This window comes from Plecotus auritus (assembly GCF_963455305.1).
Source record: "Plecotus auritus genome assembly, chromosome: 7".
Classification (NCBI taxonomy): Eukaryota; Metazoa; Chordata; class Mammalia; order Chiroptera; family Vespertilionidae; genus Plecotus; species Plecotus auritus.
In genome coordinates, this window is record NC_137774.1 from 28155459 (window position 1) to 28165124 (window position 9666).

A 9666-nucleotide genomic window follows, 5' to 3' on the forward strand; every position below is an offset into this window, starting at 1 on the left:
CTATGTTATTGCCCGTATGTGAACAGTGTCTCAAACACAGGACATTCCGATGGACCTTGTGAAAGGTGAGCCAGCAGGTGCCTATGTCTTAAGGAACTTTAGGTTTATTCCAAAACAATGGCTTAGTGGTTTCAGGTCGACATTTGCTGGGACAATTCCAGATATTATAGTAAATGAAAAATATTCTCACCCATCCCCATCACAGAATCAAATACAGACCCTGTCCCCCCTGTCCCGCTCTCATATATTCTCTTCCAATGTTTTTAAAAATCTTATTACTTCCCCTACCACCTCCCTTCTTCCCTCTCTTCTCACTGCTGAGACATAAAAAATGACTCCTGGGTAAAAGTGATTAGTGCTGGCTGGCAGCGAGGTTTCCGAGGAAAAACCTAATAAATCACCGCTGTCTTTTCATCCTCTGCCTTCTACCTTAGGGTGGCATCAAGGCCTCTATTCTCCCCACCTCCCCAGCCCTTCCTTCTCCTCCACCTCGTTCTGTCTGCACGCTGCTGTTTTTCTAGTCTGGTAGGCACAGTGCTGAACGGGGAAGGCTCTGCCAAGACCCTTGGCAGGAGCCGGCCTACAGGAATCCTGCCCACCGCAGCGGCGCGGAGAGGACAGGGCCTCCGGGCAGACGGGCAGGAGAGAGGGCCAAGTTTGGGGTCTGGCTAGGATGCTGGAGAGAGCAGGTTTCCCTGGCATCTGAACTGCCCTCCAGAGCTCAGCTTTCTCATGCCAGGGTCAGCGTTACAATTTCTGGCTGGCTTGCTGCGGTTCCCCTAGGGAGAGAAGCCAGCGTGGGGGAGGGGGCGGAAGCCCAGCCAGCAGGCCACCCGGAGTTGGGCGAGCTCCACAGGGCACAGCCACGTGCCTGAAGCACACGGTCAGGCAGGCAGGCAGGCGGCCAGAGTTGCCAGGGCTCTCACGAGAGCTGGGGGCAGGGGAGGAAGGGCGGCTGGGCACCGAGCGAGTGGCTGGTTCCACACGGGCCGATCGGAAGGTGCTAACCCAGAAGTGATGATGCTGGGTTAGCATCAGGGGAGTGACTTGTTCCAGCCCAGAATGAAGGAGAAAAGTCAAGCAGGCTACAAAGAATATTGGGCATGCTGGGAAAAAAACGCCTGTCCTATTTTTGCAGAGGGAAGGGGACTGGAAGCAAATCCCAGATGAAGAGCAGGGGTTGGGAACACAGTCATTCTCTTCTCCAGGCCAGGCCACTAGCATCACAAGGACGGCTCCCAGCCGGAGTATCCATGTGCCGCACACCGTGCCATCCTCTGTGGTGTGTTACCTTACTGAGCCCTGCTGAAGCCCCGGGGGAGGGGCTGGTTACAGGCTTCATTCTATTGACGAATAAACCGAGGCTTAAAGAGGCCGAGAAATCGACACAAACTTACAGACAAGGCCAGTGTGGGTCCAGGATGTGAACCCAAGTCCTTGGGTCCAGAGCCTACGCGCTTTTTCTTTTCTTTTTTCATATAGTTTTACTGATTTCAGAGAGGAAGGGAGAGAGAGAGAGAGAGGAGAGAGAAACATCCACAATGAGAGAAAATCATGGATCGGCTGCCGCCTGCACGCCCCCCTACTGGGGATCGAGCCCACAACCCCGGGCATGTGCCCTGACCGGGAATTGAACTGTGACCTCCTAGTTCATAGGTCGATGCTCAACCACTGAGCCACCCCGGCCGGGCGCCTACGCTCTTAAGAACCGAGTTGCACTGCTGTCCATGCCAATCTGAAATACCTCTTGCCAGAAGCCAGGCACCACTGTCCTAGGAGCACACAGCACGACAAAGCCAGGACGGGGCAAGCCCGTCCTCCACAGCGCTTGGCGGGGAAGGCACCCTCTTTGAGGAGACAGAGAAGTCTGCCTGCCTCCGGGACGAAGCTGGCGCCCTCCCCTGGGTGACATCCTGGGTCCCGAGGCGCAGCGCACAGCCACCTTCAGTCCCCATGCCCCCGCCTGCAGACATCGCTATGCTGGTGGGAAAACATAGCAGCCGCCTGCACGTACGGGGAGGGGACACTGAAGCTTCATCTCATGAGTTTGGGAAAAGCAAGAGAACGCTGGTGCCTGGGCAGGACCTCCCCCCATCCCAGAACCACCAGCACACGACCTCCTGCCGTCATTACTCAGACCCACAGCCAGCATTTTCCTTCCAGGCCCAAACCTTCTCACAAGGCAAGGTCAGCAGGAACCACGCCCATTCCATCTCACGTGGGTATGCTGGGGGCTCCCTGAGGCTCCCTCCTCCCCCCACCACGTCACCCTTAGCCGGCCTTCATCCAGACCCAGAAAGGGAGCCTCCCCAACCCTCAGCTGGGTATGGGTCTGCCAGGGCAGGACACCCCCAAGCTATTCAAAGAAAAACCACCGGAGGAAACGATTTCAACTCTGGCTTTACAAGCGTGTGATTTAAAAATAACTCTGCCTTTGTCTGCTGTGGACGACTTTCCCTAAAGGGACTGCTGTCCTTACAGCAGCCGCTCCATCCTCCGGGCAAACAGATTCTTATTTTTCCAGGACCCGGCGCTTCCAAGTACCACTCCTGGTCGCACCTGGAACCCAATCACCGATGTGGTCAGGGTGACGCCTGCCTCTGCTGCTTGGGACACCCAGGAGGTGGCACCCAGGTGACCGAGCAGCCGTGCAGGTGCTAGAGCATCCAGCAACCACCGCTCTTCTTCTGCCACTGGGATGTCAGCCCAGGAAGCTGAGCACCACCCCAGAGCCACAGGAGGGTGAGTGGGCCCCGGGGTTATTTCTTCAAGGCCAAGTATATTTCTCCAGACATTTGATTCCTTTTTTGATCAGACAGCTAGACAGAGGAATAAGGATGGATGTGCAAAATAGCAAAGGGGGTTGGGGCCAGTCACGGTCAATCGTATGAGAATTCACAGGAATGCTCACCTTGTCATTTCAAGACATGCTTTGGGCAGACCTAGAAATGCCCCATGTGTTACCTCCTGCTTCGTTTCCTTTCCGCCAGACAGAGAGTCCTAATGACACGTGCTCCCCAGTATAATGTGAACGATGCAATAGCAGAAAACAAATGTTTAATAAAATTACTCTGAAAATGTCTCCTGATTCACCCGGTGCCATACTTTTATAAACTAAAAGTGCACAACTATGCTCTATTAACATTATATTTCTTCTTGAAACCTAATGTCTCCTGACATTCTCAAGAGTTTGGCCACAGAGCATTACAGGAGGTCAAAAGCATCCATGTGTGTGACAGGGTCCGGATTCAGTCCCCAGTTTGCTGTCCACGTGGACAGTCGACATCATTTCTCAACAGGGTGATTTTGCCTCCAGGGGACATCTGGCAGCAAGTGGATTCATTTTCACTTGTCACAGCTAATGTCTGTGTGTGTGTGTGTCTGAATAAGTGTGTGTGAGTGTGTGAGAGAGTGTGTACGGGTGGATAATTGTGTGTGAATAAGTGAGTGTGTGTGGAGAAGTGTGTAAGCGTGTGTGCGAGTGTATGTGCGAGTGTGAGAGTGTGTGTGAGAATAAGTAAGCGTGTGAGTGTGTGTGTGTATGAATGGATGAGTGTGTGTGAATAAGTGTGTGGATAAGTGTATGAGTGTGGGTGAGAATATGTGAGTGTGAGTATGTGTGTAAGTGTGTGAGTGTGAGTATGTGTGTAAGTGTGTGTGTGTGTGTGTGTGTGAGTGTGTGTGTGTGTGTGTGTGTGAGTGTGTGTGTGTGTGTGTGTGTGAGAGTGTGTGTGTGTGCTGTTAAATTTCCTATACTGCACAGGACAGTTTCCCACAACAAAGACTTATCTGCAACAGCTGTACAGCCAAGGTGGAGAAGTCCTGCTCTAGACTGAGATTACACAATTCCCAGAATGCTCCAGGCTACCTCTGTGCTCTTCCCTTTGAGGATTTATTTTTCTCAAGATTAACCTGGTATTTCCATTCTGGTCACCACTGTGATTACACAGGACAATCAAGAACTCTCTCCTTTGTCAGGTTTGCTTATGAGGTACCCTGCATCAGGCCCACACCCTCGAGAGTTCTATTTTGTATCATGATCTTTGTAAGGATCAACAGCAGAGGGCATTTCATCTGCATTTGGTATCTGAAGAAGAGCTTTAATGTTTCTCCTTTTTTGTTAGGAATATCATTGTGTTTTCAACTCAAAGAAGGAGATTATTTTGAAGTGTGTTTCCATGATCAAAAAAAGACGTGTCAACGAAGAGTTTGTGTTCCCTTTGGTCCTAGTGCCTTTCCTCCCCCCACCACCTAACCAGTGACAGCCACTGACACCGGGAGTCCTCACTACGGGCTGTGAATCTGACCGGGGCACCTCGGCTTCCTGAGTCATTGATGAACACGGATCCTAACGAGCTCTGACAAACGACTGTCCCCAAAGCCTCAATCCACAACCCCAGCTCTTGATTCTCACTGGGAACCAAGGTGTGGGGGCCCAATATTTGCATACCTCCTGGGAAAACACAGTATTTCTAACATGGTATTTGGCGGAGGGTTGAGAAATACGTATCGATTGATTGTAAGTGGTAGTGTTCAAACACCCCACTCCAATAACGATTGGTCCACACCTCCTCATAGTTCTCCCCAGACCAAGTAGCTGCATACTGTACCTCATTAAGAAGGTATTTCAGAAGACAGGGATTGAACTACAGGATCAAAGTTGACACCGCTGCTCTCGTGAGCAGAAAATTTGCGCTAGTACCTTGCCGCCACGTTTCACAACAGCTCAATCAAATAGACATTCTGTCATTCTACACAGAGGGAAACGGAGGCTCCGAGAGGCTGCCCCTGTGAAAGGCCACCCGTCCCATTAGCCGCAGAGCAGAAAGCCTGAGGCACAACGGTGCCTTCCCCCTGGGGCTCTGTCCCCTTCTCCCTGGTTTTGTGCCACTTTGAAGGGTGGTTTGTTTTGCTGCTTGTCTGTCCCCAGGAAGAAGGTGAAGACAGTGGCATTGTACACTCTTAGTACCAGGGGCTCGGGTTCATATAAAAGAGAGTTTTCCCAAGCTTCTGCAGCCTCCTGGGTGCTCAGAGGTTAAGACTGAATTCCATGCCAGCCAGTAGCCTTGGGCTATAATTCACAGTAGGTTTTGGAGGAGGGGACCAGCACAGAGAGAGATGAATGGGAGAACTTTAACCCCAACACTAAAATTTCAAGGCAGGGGGGCGCTCTTCCTCCTTTACCACATGTCCTTCCTTTTCATCTTGCTCTCTGTGTCACAGAAATTCTCCCCGCTTCGCGCTGAGGACACCGGGTTCAGGAAGGATCTCTAGCACAATTTCCCATTGTCCTGTTTTCTGTCCTCCCCTGCAGTGAAGGCCTCAGCTCCGCGGCCTTCCTGACAATGGATCTGGCTGAATCTTTGTTCCTGGTTACCTGTGCACAAAACACGGCCTTTCTTCCTGCTCATTTTGAACTACAGGGAGCTGCAGGCCCGGAGCCACAGCTGCCTCTACCCGTGTGTGTATCAGAGCGCTCAGCAGTGGGTTTTGAAGTCCTGGTCATTTCAGGGGATGGTTTTTGTAATATTTCAACACCATTTACAGCCGACCTTGCGGCCTTGCGGGCATTGATAAAAGTGGACTAAGTGTGCTCAGACAGAGGAAAATGACAAAAGGAAATGTAAGAACAACTGGGTTTAGACTTTAGAGGAATACTAAAGAGAGAACTATGGGGCCTGGTGCTGAAAAAGGCTAAGTCCTGCTTACTAGGAGAGGTGGTTTGAGAGTCAATTTCTCAATCGTGACAACTCGAGATGAAAAGATAAAAAGCCTATCTGCCCCAAACCCTTAACTCACACCATTTTTCCCTTGAGGCCAGACAAGGGTGAATGTAAGTAAACCACTGCCTTATAGAGAGTCTATACACATCATTCAGCAAGAGCCTCGTATTCAGGTAGTTGGGGGATGCGGACAAGGGGCAGGAAATGAGAGGGATGCTGAATTGTCCAAATCATCACCTGTCAGTTGGTGTTTCTTATACTGCAGTCCTTGGAACAACTGCATCCAATCCCCCAGGGAGTTGGTTAAAATGCATATTCCTGGGCCCTAACCCCAGGCCTGAAAACACAGCATTTCTAGGGTTGGTCTGCATTCAGCCGACTCCCCAGGTGATACAGACACTCACTGGAGTGGGACAACGGCTGCTGGGGTGGAACAGCATGGGGGAAAAGCAGGTGGAGTGGTGAGTATGCCAAACAGGGCTTACTCTTGTATTAGCATTTATTCATCACTGTACCATTTTCCAGACGAACAACTGTACACCAACCTTTGCCCCACCCTGTATGAGGCTCCTCTTTCAGAGCGAGCTAAGTCCCCAATGAAGAAGTTTACCCCCCCCACCCCTCCCTTAGCCCTCCTCCCCGCCTGGAGTCAGCAGGGAGAGCCTTCGGAGAGGTTACCTGGTCTGATGGGGCTCTGCATACAGGTCGGAGACGGGATGCCAGGGTGAAGGGGTGCAGAGGCCCGGCTGCTGAGGTCTACCACGGAGGGGGCAGTGGAGGAGGCGGGCGGCAGCCCCGGAGGGTGCGGGCTGTGATCGTGCTGAGGGCTGGGGGGAATGCCGTTTTCGGACAGAAACTCCTCCAGGTCCATGTATTCCAACTGGAAAGTGTCTCCGTCATAGGGAAGGGTTTTGTCCCATAAGGTGGGTCCCAGGAAGGCGGACTGGGGGACGGTCGGGCTGTGACTCTCATCGTCCAGCTTCTTGTCCTTGTCTTTGTCTTTATGAAACGCTGCGGGGAAAGGGGAGAGTCGGACTTTAACAAAGAAAACATGTGGCTTTTTCACCACCTCTCCCAGCCTCTGCTACAAAGCTACTGGTCTCAAACACCAGGGTTGTCTGGCCGCCGGCTTTTGTGGATCCAGAGTTAAAAGTTCAGGCAGGACATGGATCTTGGCCTGTTTTTCAATATCTTCCTATTTACTTTGGAAAGAAAGTGCTGGTCCTTGGGTCAGGGCGTCAGACTGCTCTGGGACGTAAACAAGAGGGCACAGTCTTTGGGGCATTATTTGAGAAGGCAAATCATTTAAATCCACAGTGGGAAAGTAACACTTGCAATTATATAAAACTGCTGGGATTTTTAAGAAAAAAGGCAATAACTAGGCATGATTTAGCATCCAGGCAAGTCATTACAGTAACAATATGAAGTCATTCAGACGTGAAAAGCCCGGGATTTGGTGATTCCAATTTTGCTGAAGCAGGGACTCTCCACCCTTCTTTGAAACCATGGATTGAACACCTACTACATACCTGGTTCTTTCCATATATTATCTCCAAAACTCTCAGAATCAACTTGCAACTTGCGATTATCCCCATTTATAATGAAGACATGGAGGCTCTAAGCCGGAAGGAACTTGACCAATGTCTCATATTGGCACAGAAGACAACTGAGAACACCGCCTAAGCTCAGGTTTTGCTTCTAAATCCACTGGGCTACACTGGATTTTACAAAAGGAGTTTTGTTTTCTTTAAAAAAACAAAACACAAAGTGTTTTCTTTCACCTCTTCCCCTAAACACATAAGTATGACCTGGTTCACAAAAATTACACACGTACACAAGCCGTTAAAAGCACAGCTAATGGGAAAGGTGGTTACTCTACATACCTATGATGGAGGTATGCAACTATTTTTACCTGGAAGTATTGCCTCACCCAGGAGGGCTTTAACCAGCGCTCAGAATTTTGCCACGTCTAGTACTCAGGCGCCGGTGGAATCTGGGATTAAGGAATTTGGCTTCTGAGTTTCTTCCTCGGAGAAACACAGCCTCCACCGCCATCCATTCTAATCCTCTACAGTCTCGTCTCCTGAGAATCTGACTGAAAACACCCACGGATGCAAAAAAGACTGCAGGCAGCACCTCCCTGCCAAGTGCTACTCCTTAAAGGAGAGTTCCGTGGAAAGCTGTGCTCTGCAGACCAAGAACAAACCCCTCAACTTGTGCAATGCAACAGGTCGGCCCCTGCCAGGAAAGAGGATGCAAAAAGATTCGAGTACTCCCAAGCTTTTTGTAGCCAAAGGATCTTTTAGGACCTTCCACTGGGAGCCACACGGTCTGCATTTGCTACTGGGATCAGCCCAAAAGGCAAACCCCTGGCGGCACCAGCTCGGTTCAGCGCCTCCTTGCAGGACCCCTCCCTCAGGTCCCGCTCCAGCCTAGGCCGCCTGGGAAGGTTTGGGACTTACCAAGAAAGGGCTCAGGCCAGAGGAGGCTCCCGCGCGGTTACACGTGAGCCTGCTCCTCGCTCCCCTCCCACCGAGAAAGTGCAGCGGGAGAGAGTCAGCGCTGGAGGCGTGCACCGCTTCCCGCTGAGAGACAGCACCCCTCACCCCCACCCCCGCCAGCTCTCACCACCCCCCCTCGCTTCTCAATTACTCTTCACTGGAGAACTCGTGTCTCCGCGCACACCTCATAAGCTCCAAATCCGAACTAATAACAGAAACAATAATATGATCCCAATACTCGGCCTAGGCAGTGAGACCCCCCAATTCGGGCCCCCACCCCTTCGGAAGCAAGCCCCCTAATTTCTCCTCCCCCAGCCGGAGCTCTGCCCTCGCGCGGGCGGTTTCTCACTGCGGGCGCATAAGCCTCAATCTGGGAAACACTGACCTGTCAAGTTACATCTCCCACCCGCGCAGCCAGAGCGGGACCCAGGGAGGCTGGGCCGGGTCCCCAGCACTATTTTAAACATTGCACAGTGAGGGGGGTCCCCATTTTTCGAGGAGAGGTGGGGTGATGGGTGAGCTCCTCTATTTCATTAAAGCAAGGCCAGGGTCCCTGGGACCGGAGGGAGATGGATGCTCCAGCGAGCTAGCTGCGGGGAGCGGGGGGTGCCCTGCGAAGGAGGGGGACCCCAGGAGCTTCGTTCCCTCCCAGAGCGGGGCAACCAGGAGGGCAGTGCTCACCGTCTTCAGGATGAAGGGGGAGCTTCAGCGGGTTCTCCAGCAAGGACCTGAGCACGCCGTAGGGAGGCGGGATAAAGGTGGGGTTCAGGGGGAGCGGTCGGGACATTTTCTCCATTGCGATGCAAATATTTTTCTTTAAAAAATACAACCTTCCCCCAAAATGCTGCTGAGCTTTTCCTCCGTCCTTTGCCAAAAGTACTCGCTTGGAGACAAGAAAAGAAAAAAAATGTACTTATATCTTTATAAATGCATCTGCATGAAAAATAAAAGCAAAAAACTTCCAGGTTTCCAGTGCAGCCGGTCTCCGGAGAGCGCGCCAAGTGCCCTCCGGTTCCTGGGCGGCGACCTGCGGGATGCTCTCACCTGTCTTGAACCCACCGCCTTGCAAAATGTTTAAAATTGCAAAAAAAAAAAAAAAAAAAAAAAAAAAGAATATGCAGACGATCGTAGAAGGGCGGAAGACACCGCGCCAACGCGGCCCCGTCCCGCCAGCACTCGAGGCCGCGCGCGGTCCCACCCCACCCCCCTCCCCGCGCGGGTGGCCGCTGCTCCCCTGCGCCCCGCGGCCCGCAGCGCCGGGCTCAGCGCATCCGGCCACCCATGTGCCGCGGCCCTGACAAGAGTGACGTCAGGGCCCGCACCGCTCGCCGATAGGCGTACAGGAGGCGGGGCCACGCGCGGCCCCGCCCCAGCCCCGCCCGCCGCCGCGGCGTGTTTGGCGTGGTCGCGCGCGCGGATTTTTCGGGACCGTGCGGAGCTGG

At 52.4% G+C, this 9666-nt stretch overlaps 1 protein-coding gene across 2 annotated transcripts in view; it reads right to left on the reverse strand.

The window, feature by feature from the left end:
- HLF (HLF transcription factor, PAR bZIP family member) overlaps nt 1-9420 on the reverse strand; it is a 47663-nt gene extending 38243 nt beyond the window's left edge. The window contains exons 1-2 of one of the 2 annotated variants that reach the window (XM_080680823.1): nt 8906-9420; nt 6402-6734 (exon numbers count right to left, since the gene is read on the reverse strand). In XM_080680823.1, the coding sequence (XP_080536949.1) occupies nt 6402-6734; nt 8906-9020 (448 nt within the window). In that variant the 5' untranslated portion in view covers nt 9021-9420. The remainder of the gene's footprint in view (nt 1-6401; nt 6735-8905) is intronic. The other variant, XM_080680822.1, reaches the window with a different exon arrangement.
- Nucleotides 9421-9666: the final 246 nt, after the last annotated feature.